The 18,609-nt window shown below is 40.5% G+C and overlaps 1 protein-coding gene across 3 annotated transcripts in view; it reads left to right on the forward strand.

Annotated features, from left to right (window-relative positions):
• Window positions 1-3,033: 3,033 nt before the first annotated feature.
• Window positions 3,034-18,609, forward strand: part of LOC124161840 (1-acylglycerol-3-phosphate O-acyltransferase Pnpla3-like) — a 44,490-nt gene continuing 28,914 nt past the window's right edge. For 2 of the 3 annotated variants that reach the window (XM_046538051.1, XM_046538052.1), the window contains exon 1: window positions 3,034-3,564. In XM_046538051.1, the coding sequence (XP_046394007.1) occupies window positions 3,405-3,564 (160 nt within the window). In that variant the 5' untranslated portion in view covers window positions 3,034-3,404. The remainder of the gene's footprint in view (window positions 3,565-18,609) is intronic. The other variant, XM_046538053.1, reaches the window with a different exon arrangement.

Here is an 18,609-nt window from a genome sequence, read left to right on the forward strand (position 1 = left end):
TCGCTGGCTGATTATCTTGTAAGAACAAGAATCGACGTGATTTTTTGAACGGCAGGCGTTGATATCGACAATTTTAATTGATAGTCTTATCATTCTGCCATTTGAAAAGTGTTGCTTTCCTGCCTCGTAGGTTTTCCGGGCAAAAGTGAAACGAAGGATTGTCTGCATTATACAGTTACTTAATTAGTACAGGCAAGTCATAGTTATCAATGCCCCACTTAACTTTTCAAATCGATAACATTTTGGAAAAGTTGGTGGTTTCTGTTGATACTTTGAGGAATTTGCTGAACATTTTGGAAGAATAAATTTAAACTTTGTTTTTCCACAAAAATTGTGTTAAAACGCGACCATGGTTTCGACGGTTTGCGTCGTTTTCTTGGCTTCAATTCTGGAATAACTCTCTTACTCTCTGGACTTCAGAAGATGACTTTAAGTCTAAACAATGGTTTTGTTTTAATAAAAAATCGGTGAAAAAACAAATTTTAAAATTATTCATTAAAAATGACAATATTTTCGTCATAATTTAACTTAACTCAGCCATTCTCCCTTCATTCATACTTGAAGTTAATGGAAAAAGGGGGTCTGAATAGATAAGAACGTTTAGACAAAATCTCAATTTATTAGGAAAATTCGATGGATGGAAGAGAAAGATAAGTTACGACGAAGAAAATCTTCCTCGTTCAGGCTATATCACAAACTTTTCAAGGAAAAAACGTGGAATTCTGTCGATTTTCCTCAGCGAAAAGCTCGATAAGTAGGCGACGGTCGGCGGAAAAATACTTCTCTTCATTTCTTTTAAACTCTATCACAATCGACTCTATCACGATCTAAAAAAATGGGGTACGAACCCTCAAGGACAGATGAAATGTTAAATATATACCCCTTTAGTGAGTGGAGTAGCTATGACTCCTCGGGTTAATGATAAGGTGGTTTCCCCTTGCCTTCTACATCACGGTAATACAATCATTAATGTGAATGTTACCCCGCCCGTAGTGAATTGTGTGTCGCTGTACCGACCAAGATGGTCTCCACCTTCACGCATGTGAAGAAGAGCAGCTGCCCCTTCCTCAGTGTGATGAGAGGCATAAATTTTTGGCGGCCTCCAGTAGCCAAGTCACGGCATCTTCACAGGTTTCTGTTTCATTTAAATAACCTACCTTACACGCAGATACACAGATACCCCCTCAGAACGCCACCGCTTTTGTCCTCGACTGCTCATTCGACGAGTGAACTCGCTTATGTTTCAACTAACCTCAATAATACAATCTTAAAGGGTTTATAAAAGTCGCCACACACGTCGCTGACGGGCATAACGCTCCGAATTTCACGGAGAAGTCATATTTATTTAGGGTTGCACAGGGGTGCCGACTTACAAAAAATATTGGGGGGGCCCAAACCGGGGATCTTGCACCGGGAAATTTTAGAAGTAATGAGTTTTAAGTTTTTTAAGCATTTTTGAAGAGTCATATGATCAACATTAGAACCCTGATAACTCGAATATCGATATCTGGACACTCCGGGGAAAATCGACAAGCGTGGAACATTTTTTCATCACACCCATAACGAATTTTTGAGGGGGCTCGAGCCCCCTCAGGCCCCATGGAGTCGACGCCACTGGGGTTGTACACACAAATTCTCATTCATAATGCTCTTATCAACCAATTTCATAAATTTTCAATGCTAATCCTTGCGGTTGTATTTATTGCATGGTAAATTTTGAGAATAAATAGATCGATCTGCACTTATGGCCGCGCTGCGGATATGTTTTTAAACCGATAAACATGCGCCTTAAAAGGTAACTAAAATAAACTTTCTGTGGGAAGGACTGAGGCCTATCATCGGCGCTCATTCTTCGTTGCGATTTATGCTTAATGCATCAAGCATTGCAAATTTTTATGACAGTGAATGCAAAAATTTCTATTTTTACAAATAGGGAGTCAAAGTGGTTAGCAATGATTCTATTTTAGAGATTTTATATAATTTTATTCGATTCAGCTCTGCATTATGACTCTACATAGTTAAAGGGCCACAAAGGAAATTTGTTATAGCTGCAAGAATAGCTGAGATCCGGCTCAACAAAGTCGTAAAAAAATTTTTGGGCTTCTGAGTCACAGTTAAGGTTTTTTCTGGGGGTTAATATATTGGGAATTGCAAATTGGGTTCCTTCGCAAGGGGACACCATCTCCCACAAATTTCGGGGGTGGAGTGAGACGGAGGAATGGAACCTCTCGAATTCCTCCTTTGAGTACGGCCTTGTTGCAGGTCAGACAATAAACATAAACGAATTCTTCCATTCGTAGTAATCACCGTTATTTGCCGTCATTTTGATCTAAAATGGAAATTAAGTTAACCTGAAGGATCAAGGCTATTATTCGTCAGAGATTTAAAAAATTAGTTCAATGGTGTGCTACTTACACTGGCGTGGCTAGTGCGCAAATATTAAAAAAGTCTTCTGAAGAAAATAAGATACAGTACGTGTGGCAAATAAAAAGGAACAAAATATGAAGAACATTAGGAAGATGAGGTAATTTTTTAAAAAGGTGGTAATGGAGGGCTGCATTTCACCAATATTAACACCACAATACTATGAATGAAATGCGCAAATATATTAGCGCAACATTTTTAACTTAATATTTTCTTTAGAGAATTCATACTTATCATTTCAGGATAAAAAATCAAAAAAATAGTATAAATGGCATGTTTAACATCTCAACCAATATATATGAGATTTTTCAATAAGCTTCTTCTTTTCCCGGTAAAATAACTTTGAAACCGCGTTTCAGCTTTCAAGAATTGCGCCAAAACGGCGACCGAGGCGTACGACATCGGACATCCGAGAATCTTCTCGACGAAGTTCAGACGCAAGGACGACAGATGACTCTCTACTACGCGCGGGAGACGCGGAGGCGGGGCTTCGCAACCACACCACTTGAACCAACCAATGGCTAGCGAGTATTTCTCACAGTACGTCAAGGCAGTCGACGCTGAAACGAGCGGTTTGAAACGGGGGGGAGTATTGGGGAGTATGGGGAGAGGCAGTTCGTTATCTAGCAGAAGGACGAGAGGGTTTCGCGATAGCTCAATAAAACACCGCGGAGAAGCCTTGGGGAATCAGTCGGAGTGGAAAACGTCGGGAGTGAAGACCTGGAAACGTACATCCTAGTAGTTCCCTCCTCGTTTTATAGTAGACAAAACCAACTATAGCATAGCGAACAGATTTTGTTTACAAGTGCGCACAACGAGTCGTCGTTACGACGGAAAAGAGCCTGTTGTCATTGTGATTGTTATTTACTGTGCAGAAAAGCAGACGCCCTTTCTGCCCAGTGGGACAATTGATCAGCAGTGATTTAGTTTCGCCGATTTACGTCTGATGTTAGAGCCTAGCTGTTCGTGAGCAGCACAACATGAATTTGTCATTCGCTGGTTGCGGTTTCCTGGGAATATACCACGTGGGAGTGGCGGTCTGCTTCAAAAAGTACGCTCCTCACCTACTTCTAGAGAAGATTTCAGGCGCATCTGCTGGTGCCATAGCGGCGTGCTGTCTTCTTTGCGATTTACCCCTTGGTAAGTAAACTTGCATGCTACGAAATATGGTTTATGTTAGAGCTTCATATAAAAACGTGAAAAAAGTTATCCGTCTCACCTCTTAATATCTGTATGTGTAAGTTTCTGTGGACAAAACTTTTTAGCCCAGGCAGTTGTGAAAACTTCGATGGATTACGGTGTATAATGTGATCGTCGCTCCAAAGGATTGTTTCATTCGTAACCTTGGTGACACTCACGGACTCTACTTGTGTTTTGTGTTGTTTTGAATTTGTGTAAGTTATCTTGCATAAATTCATTCATAGGTACTAATCGTATTCATGTTCGATCGGATTCATGCTTCGTCGTGACCTTTTACAAAGTGTCGGAATGATTTGCTAGTGATGCGTGATTCTCAGTGAAACCTGAAAACTGTGTAGATATTTAAAAACTGTAAATATTGGAAATTAAGTACGTGTCGTTTTGCTCTCATCGCTCCTATGTGCGTTGTTATTGAACGCTGGTTTCCAGATACCCTTTTTCAAGTTAGAGTCGCACGATTTGTCGATCTGAAATTCACAATTGGATTTAAATCGATCTACCCTTTTCAAGCCAATCCCCTCTTTGATATGATTTTGCCCTGTAATTGACTTAGTAACTGCCAATATTCAAAACCGGTAGAGCTCCGTCGTTCGCTTTCATTGTTTATCAATCGCTCGTCTTTGCATCTCACGTTCGCAAGTTTGTAGACGCGAAGGCCAGCTAATCATTTGATATCTGTTGTTGGTTAGAGAGAGATACTCTTATGACATTTTTTATTTTTCACTTCCTGTATTTTCATGGTTATTATTTTACAAATGCTGCTTCCTGATGGTTTGTAAGCTGAACAATGGAAACCCAAACGTATCTCCTCCTCCCTTTCAGGGAATCCTTTTGTTTTGGAGTGTTGTGAGAATTTTTCAGTTCTGTAAATGATTGCTGGAAACCATAATGGTGTTTTTCACAAACTGTTTGTAGTCATCTTAGTTTATAGATTTTGCTTCATGTCAGGGAAATAGTCTGTAAGAAGGTCCATCAATTTCACTAAAGCAAAGTTAAGTGATCTAAAACTGGTCTTTAAATTTGAGGGTAAATAAGTTAAAGCTCTCTATCTATTTCTGAAGGAGACGTACTTGCTACGCCGTAATAAACGTCCAAGAGTGCGATTCCTTTCCTTGCTGTCTTATCGGCCTCCACCTCATCAGGGGTGGAAAATGCTTATCTCTAAGCGGTCAAGGGGTGGCAGGGGTTGGGCGAAGGGAGAGTTGCTAGGGTTTCTTTCTCGTGGCAGGGTGATCGTGTGTGGGGATGGTGCGAGATAATCGTAATCTCTAGTCCAGCGGCAAATATATTGACACGTGAGGGAGGAAAGACCAGAAAAACATTGGTTTAGTGAAAAAGTGACCACTGCCGCCTTGGTGAAAGTCTTCTCGTTTTTGGGGGAAGGGGGTGTTTGGTCAATAGCCTCGTGTCCACTCTCTCTCCTCCCCTCCCCTACGCTGGACCAACATTTATCGACGCCAGTCGCTAGGCAACGCGAAGTGTTTACAAAGGTAGCCAAGAGGGCGTATAACATCGAGTACATAAGGTGACCATGAGTAATAACCTCGTATATTCGGTGTTAGGGACATTTTCCCGGCTTAGCATATAGAACTGTTACACATCACGTAAAGGCATAGTTAACTTGTACTTTAACACGTACGCGTTAATGTGTGAATGCATAAACGATTTTGGTGGAACGAAACATGAATGAATGTATGAACCAAATTAAAAAAAGTTGTATTTTCTGTTCATGCGTTCGCACAAGATGGGTGGTTGCACGGTGTTTTTTGTGTTCATTCACGCGTTCATACATTAAGACATTTACTCGTACTTGTTCATGTACCGTGTAACCAGGCCCTTGCAGTTGTTCTTTCTTTCCAAACTTTCTAATGTCAGACTATTACTTTTCATATTGTTTTTGTTTGGGAATTATCTTTCATTTATCATTGTATTCCATCGGCTGGCGTGGTAATCGATTATGAAGTTTATTCAATCTCAGGGGTAGTACCATAGGCAATGATCGAGCCATGAGACCTTTTACCATAGAGTAAGTATATTCTATACATAGTATATATAGTATTTTATATACTTACTCTATGCTTTACCCCCTAACTTCCGCAGCGAACCAAGCCGATAGGCTACTAGCAATCAGTACGCAACTCCTTGTAATGATGCGGAACTTCTGTGTAAATATGGTTAGAACTCGTTTCCGACGATGACATCATAAGAAAGAATTGCGAAGATGTTTGTGGCCTTGGTTCCTTCATCCCACGCCGATCTTCGCATAAACGGCCGTGCGCTTGACGATGTTGTCAAGTAAGGAGCTTTCAGAATCACGTCTGAGGCAATTGACAACATGATAGTTCATGTTTTGTGATCATTCGGTGGGTTCGCTTTTCTACTTACTACTTTCCCTCCGGTAAGTAAATATAAATGTGCGCTCAAGATGGCTGCGTGATGGTCAGGAATATAAGTTGGATTGGCAATGTTATAATGGACTTTTGGAAAAATGTTGCTAAAATAAGTATCTCATAAACAGGCATGAATCAAAACCCTGATACCTCTCTTTCTCCTTCAGGAAGGAAAGATAATTTACTTTTCACATTCCTCACTAGTACATCATTTCCTATCATGCGTTCCTCAAAACTTCTTCCTTATCAATGACTTATTATCACTTTGCTATTTCCTTGATGCCTTTTAAGTATCTTCATAACTATGTTCGTGAAAAATGTATTAGTTCTGAATGTGGACATGTCCAATTGTGGACAAGAGTTAAGCAGCGTTCAAAATAGTGGAGTTAAAATTTAAATCCGAGGAAATATAATAGAACGTAACGCTAGCCTCGCTATCATTCGATTAGTCCCGAGGGAAATGATGTGACCTGGGATTTTGTCATCTCAATCTTAGTCGCTTGCACATAAGCCTAATTAGCCGTGGTTTGTATTCAGTGAATGCGCTTTCATAATTATCAAATCGCCTAAAGTCAGGAAATGAAGGCTGTATGTGTGATGAGAGAGTTACAGGTGTTTCCCCATAACTCTCTCTTCCGATGCGCGGAGCTCTGTGAAAGCACGCAATGTGAGCCGGTAGCACCACGCCCCGCACATCCAATAGAGCGCACTCCAAGGTCACTCGTTGGCTCTTCCCTCGAAGGCTACGCGTGTACGCAAAGGTTTCACATTCCTCACCGCTGCATTTCTCTAACGAGAAGGCCTTGTGAGTGCCATCCGCCGTGTTTTGGTGGGTTTTTCGCTTTACGTTGATAAACATTCACCACCGTGGTTGTTCTAGGTTTGCCTCGTGAAAGGCTGTGCAGTTCGCTGGAATTTTCTAGTGAGAAAATCATGCAGACGTGCAACCCGAACCCGATAGGTGTACCATGCTACCATAGGTCCAGTGGAAGTGATAATGTTCAGCCTAGTATTTAAGTACAGACTACGGGGTTTCCTCAATATTTAGGGGGCTTTACGCCGCAGCTCATGCCTCTAATTTGCATGACAGTACAAGTTTCACACCAGTAGCTGTACAAAACAGCGAATTCATTTCAGCTATTGGAATATATAGTATTACCCAGGAAACTTCTATAACATTTAATTGTGACGGGTTGTCTTCTTTTTACAATCGATTATTTGGGTAAAATTGTGGCTTTCTCGCCTTTACGCGATGCCATAATGAATAATCTTTCTTTTCTGGGGATAGTTTATAGTATTATTCATTATCTGTCGCTTGCTGCCATTCCTTCTGCCATCTATGATTACATCCTTGATAACGCCTTGCATATGTAGACCTATTTTTCTCCTTCAACTGCTTCGTCATTGTAGCTCTAGGGAGAAATGCATTTACCTCCCTTACCCCCCATTTCGCGGTTCAGTTAATAATTTCAGATCAACAACCTCAGGTGACCGATTTCCAGGTGTAGAGATTGGTAATCACAGTCAATTAAGGTAGCTGTTCACTTTTTTCGATTCAGCCTACGATCATAGTTTATATTTGAGGAACTTATTATCCATGTTGAAACATTGCTGATAGTTTCCGTAAGTCTTTAAGCTGCTACAATAACATTAATATTTGTTATAAATGATAAAGATTTTGTAGATTCCACTCATAAACTTTATTCATCCCTGCACGTTTCTAAGCTTTGACATCATCTTGAAGTGTGACTTGATGATGGCGTGCAAGGATCGAAACTCATCGAGTAAAGTGGTAAATAAAGTTTTTGAGGGGAATCTGTGAAATCTTTTTTTTCATTTATGATAAAAGCTGTACCATAGTACCACCCGGAACAGCTATTTTTTATAACCCTAAGCAGGTTCACGCCTATTTGAGTAACGCTAAATGCGGCATTACTTCGTATTGTTATTATATTTTAATTCGTCAGGTTATGTGCGTTGAATAAATAATAACGTATAGCTTATTTTTTTCCGGGACAATCATGTGGATGTACCGCAGGAAACAGTTATCGGAACCCATGATTTCCATATTTTGCATGATCATTATCTGTAGTATAAATATATCGATATTTCAGAGACATCTATTGGCAAGGGAACTTAGCCTTGACTCGTTGGAGCTAGATCTGAAGTCTCATTAGTCGTCGGTTGCGGAACAATGATGCATCTTAAGTTGACTTGTATTTTTTTTCTATTATTCGCTACAATGAGTACGGGTCAAGTCAATCACCTCTGTTGGCCCAAGGCTGTATAATTTGTTCCTAATTGAATTAGCAAGGTAATAGGGGGTATTTTTTTTTCGTTTTCATTCTGCAAAACCCTGTCCTGTACTTTATTGGGGTCGAATTCCTTGCTATTTTTAGGTAGCTCTTCCACATAATGATTTACTGATCGCGTCTGCTGTTTGTGGCCTATTATCTATTTTATGAACCATCTCCTCTTAATTTGTTAATAATGGGGTCGCTTGTTTTTATTCATCTCTAGCTATTGTACAACTTATAACTCCAGACTTAACTGTGTGAAATCTTCCCGTTATCGAAAATAAAGGAATAAACTTAGTAATGTTCACTAATCGGTATACATAAAAAAGCACGTCATGAAGATGTAATTATGTTATAAATCCCGGTTGGTACTTTTATATACATGTTTATTACTGTTTCAAAGTTTATTCTTTTATTTTCCATTCAGGTATCGTGTTGAAAAGGTTTTCAACACCTAATTTTTTCTGAAGATAAGCAAAGCATATACAATTGTGGTTTCCTAAATTTTCACCAAGCAAAAATGGGTCGTAAAACGTCGCAATGGTCACTCACAAAAAGTCTCAAACGATTTCCTGGTTTCGTTTTAATGGGAAAATGCCTTTCTACCGTGAATCGCCGCTTTTCAGCCACTCCGTCTACTTCCGCATACAAACGGTGAATTGCTCAAGACGCCCTTCTTATGTTTTTATTCTGGTACACTTCGTGCATATTGTTCGATTTGCAAGCCTTTTTTACTACCCTTCATTCTCCTCCTCGATTGGCCCAGTTCCCGCAGCAGTGGCCAATCAATCGATATTTTTTCCTGCTACCTCATTTATACGAAGTATTCGTATCGCGTATAAGTTTGGTGGCACCGTTATCCAGCCATGAAAATGGGATAGCTTGCACTGAAGATCTGCCCTTAGTGCACATTTTTGATGTCGCTCAATCTTTATTTTTGTAGTTTTAATCTTATCTCTTATCGAGCGAAGGCATTGACTTGGGTACATTTTTTATTAACGTTTAGTTTTTTAAAAATTCTTTGTGATCTCAACCGTTAGTCACGCTCTGAAGAGCGTGGGAGTTTTAGAAAAATTCGAAAATAAGATCTATCTCATTGCCTACATCATGCATTTTCTCAGGTGGTAATGGTTTCGGCGTGTAATATTGTTATTTTATTATTATTAAAAGAAAGGTAAAAATCGACCATTCGGACGAGTGGTAACATAGATTGGTTTGACCCAAGTTAATTCATGACTTTGCAATGGGAAAAATACATGAAGAAACACATAAACAAATAATAAAATATAAACTTTGCGTAACCTCTCTGTTATATTATCTCTCTGCGTTTATTTATCCTCCTGTGTCAGAATGTTACGTTTCACCGTCTCGGCGAGATAGAGGTTTGGGAAATGATTTGGATTCGCCATCTCATCTTTCTGATTTGCGTTTACTGATGACGCACTTAATATAAAAATTTTATTCCATGTCGTTGAACTTATGTGAAGGTCGTAAATTTCGAGCGGCATTGTGTGGGAGGGAGTCGAAGATTTATTCTTTACGAGGTTTATTTCCGTAAACTTCTCACTCCTTCAAATCCACGCGCTGTCACGTCTGTCTTCTTCTCAGAATGTGTTTTTCCTTTTGTTCGCCTGAGATCAACAATAACACACCCGCGCCTCCCGCTATCGAAGAGTTCGATTAACTTGATGCATTGACGGAGACGCCGAGGAGCCGACAGACTAATCTTTAACCTCCGGTCACGTTCGTTCTTTGTTTCGCTGTTCTTTTATTTTGACATCCATTTGTCTCCTTCTCCATGCCGTCTCGGAGTTTGGAGGATTTTGTGACGGGTTTTTTCTTTCGGTTCGCGTATTAGAAGATGTTTTTCTTTATCTTTGCGGGTTGAGGTATCTGCCTGCCATTATTTCACTAGTTCTAGTAGTCGTATATTGTGACTTAAGAAGTAGTCTAATGGAGAGGACCTTGTGTAGCCTCGCATTCTGTTATGTGGGTTACTGAACGGTAGTAAAGAAAGGCCCAGATGTTCCTCTTATGAGCCTTCAAAATAAAATTACCACTGCTTTCCAAAGAAGAGAAAATTTGTTTTATTTCGAGATAATTATTTTTCTTATCCGTTGATAATGCCAAGTGAAATTAATTTGCATATTTACCTGGGAATGCCCCAAATGCTTCATTTTTATAATAATTACGTTTTACTGGACCAAATTTCGTTATCAAGGAACAGTTTTCCATCTAAGTGCTTCTGAAGTACGTGCCTTGGGTAGTTGGAGATTATGGATGTGACCCGCAGTATTTTCGTTTTTGAGAAACTTCGTCTTCATATCAGGGGATCTCGGAATATTTGTTTTAGGTGCTATTTTTTCAGTGGACTCGCGAGAACACCTGTTGCCATGTTTTCATCGAACTGGTTTTACCATCTACGTGATACCGCGCAAGCCACCACCAGAATGTGTGGCACAGGGCGATTCCACACTAGGCATGCAGCACTCCTTAGCAATCCTAGCCTTAATCGGACGAACGCTCGCTTGTCAGGCTCAGGCCACGCACACAGGACAGCGAGATGCGGTCAGACCAGAACTAGGAGAGTTCTAGGGACACGAACCTGCTACCATGCAGATAAAACTATCAGTTAGTAATAGAAAAACGAAAAGTTAGCTTAGTAAATGATTCATGCATGAGTTAAAACATGCTAAGAAATGCATGCAGATAGCTATTTTTGACAGTTATAGTAAGTTATTAACTATGTATGCATAGCCCATTTTACTTAATCCGAGTTTTCCTAGAGCCAGTGGTAGATCTAGGATACGGACAAGGGGGGCTAAGTGTAGGGTAACTTCCCAGCAGTAGTGAGGGTCCAAACAAAGTACCATTCTATCGAGTGTTAATTGGATAATCAAGGAGGGGGGGAGTTAGAGCCCTCTTAGCCCCCCTCCCATTGATCCGCCACTGCCTAGAGCTAACCTATTCATCAGAAAACATAGAATTTACTTCCCTTGGAACGCTTTGGTGTTACCCCACCTTCTCTCATCACAGAGATTAGCGAGTTGGGAACAAGGCGGAACTCCGCCGTCGTTTTGATCAGCTGTGCTTTGTGTGTGCAATCGCATGCAGCGGAAGCCTTGGAGATGTGTGGAAGGAGGAGGCCGAGATTATCTGCATCGGGGAAGGAGGACAAAAAAAAGGCCGCGTCACACAGCTGTTTTCAACTGCTACGACCGTATGCACACTCGAGAATTCTTCCGCGACGTCATTTGTTTTTTCTTCTGTGTCGCCGCAGTTTCATCCGTATCGTCTTATCGCTTTTGTTCCTTTTTCTTTGCCCCACATTTCCCTGTCTTTGTTTTATTGCTTTTTATGTATATTGCGCCTTTGGCTCCTCCGCATACGAGGAAATAGGCTGCCTAAAATGATTTTTTTATCGTGGTCCACGAATTGACAATTGATTGATCACGGAAGATTCATTAGCATGAAAGAATATTTGAGAATACGAGCATTAGTTTTCCAAATGAGTTATTATTTAGAGTCGAATCACGGTTGACGATCGCCTTTAGGTCAAATAAGCGAAACATTCTTGTTTTGCAAAGTCATGACCATAGTAATTGGTTAGCAGTAAAAAGTTCCGTTTCTTGTCGGTAAAAAATATTTTTGAACCTCACCATTATCTGCATGACTATTTTCTTTATTCTATCCCCCTTATTACTATTCTTGTGAAGCCTAAGGCGTTGCCATTATGTTAGCAGAAATGTGTTTTTATGAGTGAAGTGTTTTTGTTTTGTTCACAATCCCTTTTACGTTTGCTTTTCAGTTATGCAATCAATGATCGTTACTTTATTTTCCATTTAGCCTACTATCTATTATTTTAAATCTTTGCTATAATTATAAACATTGATAAACCACATTACAATACAATCGGCAGGAAAAATATTCTTTTATCGATATTACACCATTATGAGGCTATCACCATAAAGTTCGCAGATATATTTCAGTACTTCTTTTTACGCGCTTTCGCATTTACCGTCGCAGTAGCAATCGTATCTTATCTTTCACATTCTTTTTTCTTGCTCCTTATTTATACGGTTTTGTCGTGATTCTTTTTTTACGTTCGATTTCATTCGGATTTCGGGCGGACATTCTACGCGTTTCCTTTCTCTTCTGGTGTTTTTTCCCCTCATCGCCCCCACCTCCTCTTTTCGCCTTACCCCTTCACTTCCCCTCCCACCCGCATGTGTTGGCTGAACCGTTCCCGCAACTGCGTGTCGTTCTGTGGGTCAACTGCGGCAGCCTAGCAACCTTGCCGCTCTTGCGACTCCGTCCTCGCGATCAAGTGTGTGTTCCACGTATTATATTACCTCCCTTCCCTCTCTACACGTAAATGCGTGTCTGATCCATGCTGTGCCCCTCCGAGCGATTTGAATTCCATACAGTCCTTGCTCCGAAGCGGAATGATGCTCATCCTTCACATCGAATGGAATGTTTCATCGATGCTGGTGCTTTTCCCACGCCAAAATGCTGCCAGTGTTACACATTGGCAGCACAGTGTTTCTGTGAAAAGCCGTTACAGTAGTCTTGTTAGTGTTACTGACCTCTTTGAACAACTCGGATGGGAAACGATCATAAAAATGAATTGAGAGAGATACACCATAGAACAGATAAATTTAGAATTTCGCTTTTTATCCGCGATCGATAAGAGACTATAACGGCAGCGTTGAGTAAATTTTAATCCTCTGGTGCATAAAGGTGATAGTTCACCTTCTGCCTAACACCGCTATATCTGGAATGCAGCGTAATATGCAGATGTAGATCAGCTGATCACAACTGTGGATCAAATGCGATACAAGGATATGTTCATTTTTGTCGCCGATCGTCAACCTGTTGATGGAAAAAATGGATGGATTGGAAAACTAGTGGTCGTATTCTCATATATTCTTTTATGTTACTGAATCTTTGGTGATCAAGTAATTTTTGATAGTATCCGACAATAATTGTGGTGGTCAATATTTTGGTTGCCATAAATTGAAACGTCTTTTGAATGTTTTCAATGGGTATAACCTTCAGCCATACAGCTTCCACCTTCCGTAAGGAAGTATCTTTCCACTTTCAAATGTACAGGAAGTCGTTTAGCTGTTTTTAGTTAGTTACTTCCCGGCAGCCTTCGGAAATGTGTGGTTGGTTTTTGTTCCTGATGCAATTTTCCGATGTTAACTCTTTTCTTAGTTTTCCTCCTCGAATATTTCGATTATTCATTTCTAAATGGTGTTTTGAACTGAGATAAGCAATTGCATTGGATTTCTGTGGGTTTCCCTGGACATGAATATGAAAGGGGGGGGGTAATTAATATCAGTTGATCAGATGGCGTGATCATATTATTTTGGACTCATTTGACCTGGATCCAGCTTTTTGTTACAGTATATGATAATCGCGGTGTTTTCCTATTTTCGTTATGTCGTGTGCGTTCTAGACGGCACTTGTCTTAGAGGGTTGCGATATTTGGCTTGCAAGTTTTTCTTATGATTGAATTCGGAAAATAACAGTCTTTTTTGCACTAGATTATTATTTTTCCAATCGATTCATGTTTAGGAAGTTTATCCCTTTTGGAAGTGTAACGTTTAGCAATCGTTGTTCGATTTGGAAGCATGTGAAAGTTCACCTTAGGGTAGAAAGAAGCATCCAGCTCATAGAGGAGCATCTGGAGAAATTTTCTTCGAGGTGCTGTGTTGAAACTTGTGTGTCAAGGATGAGTGGTCCTCTCACTAAAGCCTTGTTCGGTCCTCCGTAATGATATCAAGGGATTCTCAGCTTTCTCCTTCGAAGCCTCTACTGCAGTTGCCTATCTGAATGTAATTACGTTCTACTCGACGTGCTGGCAGATACGCCCTATCAGTTTATCCTAAACCAGTGCCCCCATCTTAATGGAAATTTCCTTTCCCTGATTATTCCGGTTGCTGCCTTTTGATAACATGTCCAAAATTTCATTTCGGGATTCTTCGTGTACCAGTGTTCTTCGTGAGAAAATTTTGTGATTTTCCTGTGCTACTCAGCATTTACCACACGTAAGCTCTCATTCTTAGGCATGCCGCTAATAACACGAAAGCAGTTGTCAGAATTTCAGCAAGTGTTATTTGATTACATTTTGATCTATGATTCCAATTCTCACCACTAAGGGTTACGCGATTTCGGGGGCGTGAGGATATTTCGATTATTGCCCTGTAAACGACTGTATTATTTCATGACAACGGTTATAATTGGCTCAGCAATGCCGACGTCCGTTGTTCGATTCTGCGTCGGTTTCAACATGCTGTAGGTCGTGGTTTTTAGTGTTTTTTGTACTCATTCATTCTATTCCATGCATCGTATTTTTTAGCACAGATAAAAATGAACCCAAAGACGCTATACTTTGCGTCATGAGAACCATTTATTTCTTTTGCCATCTCCATTAAAATTCGAGAAGAGATATTTTGGGAAGCAATATTGCCACACTTAACGTATTTGTTGGTGTTAGTGTTATCTGTATTTTGATGATAATTTTTAATGAAAACCTTCGTTTTATTCTTCGTTGTGCCTACAATGCAATGATACGACAATTGGTTAACCATTTTGCCGCAGTGAGAAGTGCCCTATCTTTACTTTGCCGGTAGAACACTTACATATACGTTGTGTAGGTACGGTTCTGTCGGTGGTGTATGCATCTTTGAAAGTCCTGTGGGTGAGCTATCATTTCCGGATGCTGCTTCAGGCTATTGGAGAGACTCCTAGTTTTTTTTCATCCTGCGGCTGGAACTTCTGCTCCTCTATAATCGTGCGTCTCCGCTTGCGTGCCCGAATGAATCCTATCGCGAAAGTATGTCACGCTACAGCGGCGTCGTAGCGTCGTCTTTGGGCGACTGCCGCTTTCAGCGCGGTGTGTTGGCCTCGTGGTCTCGGATCATGTATTGGCCTCGGCACGAGCCGCTTAGGAGAAAAATCCAATCGACTCCTCCCACCTCGATATCTCAGGTATGAATCCACATGTCTTGTGAGAATTTGATTCCCACGCCGAAACTGTGCACGTGTTGCTATCCACGTGCGCCCGCGCAGGCCCGTCTAGGGATTCACGCTGTTGGATTTGGATCGGTTATGGCTCGGCGTGGACTATTCCCCTGGCGTTTGCATTTAACTTTTTAAGTTTGGAGGGTGATCAGGAAAATTACTCCATATCAAGATGGCTTCGTTCAGCTCTGTGATTAAACGAAAACTTAACTGCAATAGAAGTACAGAACCGATTTTCCATGAACTGATTATCGATTCGATTTCGTTTTTTTAATCGAGTTTCCTGAAAAGTTGACTTTTTGTCCGAGTGATTCGAAAAATCGAAATCGATATTTTTTATGGTAAAAAATTTTTTTGCTGAAATACAGATGTACTACTGCAGTAAAATGCAGAATATGTGTTAACGGTAGCATTTGGTATAAGAACTGAATACAGTTAAATTTACTTCTACGGTACATTACTTTAAAGTTATTAACCTGCAGAAGCAAACGCTTTTCAAGCTACGTGACCTCCGTAATGAGCACATTACTTTTAAAAAAGTGAGAAATATTTCGGATTAGGATTTTGTTTAAATCATGGAGTCGCGGAAAATCTAAATAAAGGGTGAATTATTCTATCATACATTAACCTATCACTGCGGCTACTAGGATGAGCCCTTGCCAACAGTCCCATACTTCGCAAGAATTGGAAAAGGCTTCCTGAGTCAGTGTTTCGTTCGCATGAGGACATGTGAATTTCTTAATGCTTTATGTATTCTAATTTTCTATTTCTCCTTTAATAAAGGATTGCATTGGTTCTCTTTGGGTAACTATGCATTCATATATTGATATTCTCTTTTCGATCATGTATCAGCTAAAGCATATATAGTTTCTTAGGTATCTCTCCTTGTGCTCCCGCTTAATTCAATTAGCGGGAGCCTTGATCCTTATTCCACTCCACTCTTCATGTGGTTTTGGCCTTGGAGAAACCTGACAAGCTGGTTTGGTTTTACTGAGATTCAGGTGCAATTCGTTCACCTTCGCTGTCTTAATAGCTGGTAGAAAAAGTGTCCCCGTTTCTGTCACAGTTTTCGCATGAATGTATTTTTCCCGTTTTCCCGCGGACCCCTATTTTTAAACAGGCTCGAGCCGAAAAAATATTTTTTAAAGATACATCCTATCCCTAGATCCTGGTGCTATATATGGAAAAAATTAGATTATTGAATTGGCAATACGTCGTATTTTTTGTACGGTAGTTTTTTGACCGAATGATGACGGTCACTTCCTTTTACTTTTATTTCGAAGTTATATATGCACAATATTGGCTCAGTAGATCTGGTTTCGGGGAGTAACGATTATTCGTCATACACGATCAAAATTGTCCAAATTATTAACGTTTCTTAGCTTCAAGACTGTCTGAATGTGAAGTAATGGCTGCCACAATAACTTTGGTGCCATGACAAGCCTCTTCGTGATATTCAAATTCCGCATTACCTTTGATTTTATGACTACCAAATGCCCAAGATGAGTACAGGCATAGAGGCAATTGGTAACACTGTAATAGATAGGAAATTGAAAATTTAGTTTCGGCAATTTTTCCTAGGCTGTCAGACGATTTTAGAGGGGGTCGGTTCTATGACTTTTGTCGTATCTTTTCTCTTTCACCACAAACATTTGTATGAATCAGTCAGTTATTGGTGGGAAGTGGGTTTTATAGTACGTATATAGATTAGTGTGGAAGATATGTCTCCCCTAATAGCAGCCTCAGTTGTTCGGGCTATTCTTTGCCGGCATGGTCTCATAGCACCGTGTTTGCTCATTTGTATTCCCGTCTCTCAGCTTCCGCTGTTTCATTTTTTGTCACGTTCAAGGTCGTGCCGTTTTTTTCGACCGTCTATGCTCCGCATTTTTCCTTAATCGAATGCTATTTTTACTTCTTGGTTTGCCCTTCCTGAAGGTCGGTGAGCTTCAGAACGCAAGAAAGCTCTTCTGTGATGTCCAAACAACCGCATTGTCTGCATATTGCTTTCGCGCTTCAATGGACGTGTTCCGCTCATTTCAAGATCACAGACACTGTGATTGTTTTCGCAAAGTGTTTACTATTAAGTTTATATTTCTGTAGGAAGGCCTACTGTTCTTCAATCCCGCGACTCCACTGTTGCCCGCCGGTCGCCGTAAATGGTGGCGCTTAAGTCGCTAAAACGCTTGTCAACATGCGTATATTCACGAGCCCGCAAGATATATGCTACGCAGCGAATTTATTGGGTTATTTATGGTAATATGTTCTTTGGTAGCTTATATGAGCTTAATTTTTAGCTGTGAACTATTAAATTCGCCGCAGAGGGTATATCTTGCGGGCTAAGACGTATATTCACGAGCACATTTGCGACTGGAGCGCCACTCTTTACTGCAACCGGCGGTACTCAAAGGAATCGCGGGAATGGAGAACCTTTCAATATAATATTCATGGTATTTATCCCTAGAACTTTCCACTCGTTTCAGGGAACGAATTCATGAGGTCATGGTGAGTTTGTTTTGCGACCCGACTATAAGTCACTGGTTCTTTCTTCGTCAAGAGTGCGTGGGTGATATCTTAATTCATGTTAGTATCGATAAGCAGTGTTGATGCGGAATATTTTAAAATATGACTGCGCGAGTGTCGACCGATAGTGATGCTTTCCTGAACCTCGGGTGAGGAACCTAAGGCCCGTCAAAAGCCTCCCCATCCGTCTGACGTGCTATTTTTAGGGTCTCTCCCTCCCAGATAGTTTCCATATCGGTCGAATTGTAAACAGGGAGTAGTCAGCTCCCACATATTGTTCGTTTGTCACCCAGGGAATATATGCGTACACGATTCCATGGGAAAACAACGGCTAGATCTGTTATTAGTACAGATATCGGAATTGTCATATGTACTCGAATATATCACTGTTTGGAAGTCGGCTTCGAAAGTGTTTCGGTCACTTTTTACTCAAAATTTCTTTATCTGTTGACCTTGAATCACCTTCTCGTTAACCTTTTTATTGCGTTGTAGACACTACAGCTTACGGGCTTGCGTGTGCCAGAAATTGATTTTTCAAATTGGTGAAAAACTTTATTAAATGCGTACTTCTGACACCCAGCGTTTGAAATCGTTTTTTCGAAGTTGAATGCCCAGCGTTGTGGCAGTAGGGTGGTATTTGTTTCCAAGCACTACTGTTACTTAAGTTTTTGACTTTGACTCTACTTGTGTATCAGCCGTAGTTACGATTTTTCTAGCCTTAACTCCGCGTCGTATCCTTCTTGGTCATT

This window comes from Ischnura elegans, chromosome 7 (assembly GCF_921293095.1).
Source record: "Ischnura elegans chromosome 7, ioIscEleg1.1, whole genome shotgun sequence".
Classification (NCBI taxonomy): Eukaryota; Metazoa; Arthropoda; class Insecta; order Odonata; family Coenagrionidae; genus Ischnura; species Ischnura elegans.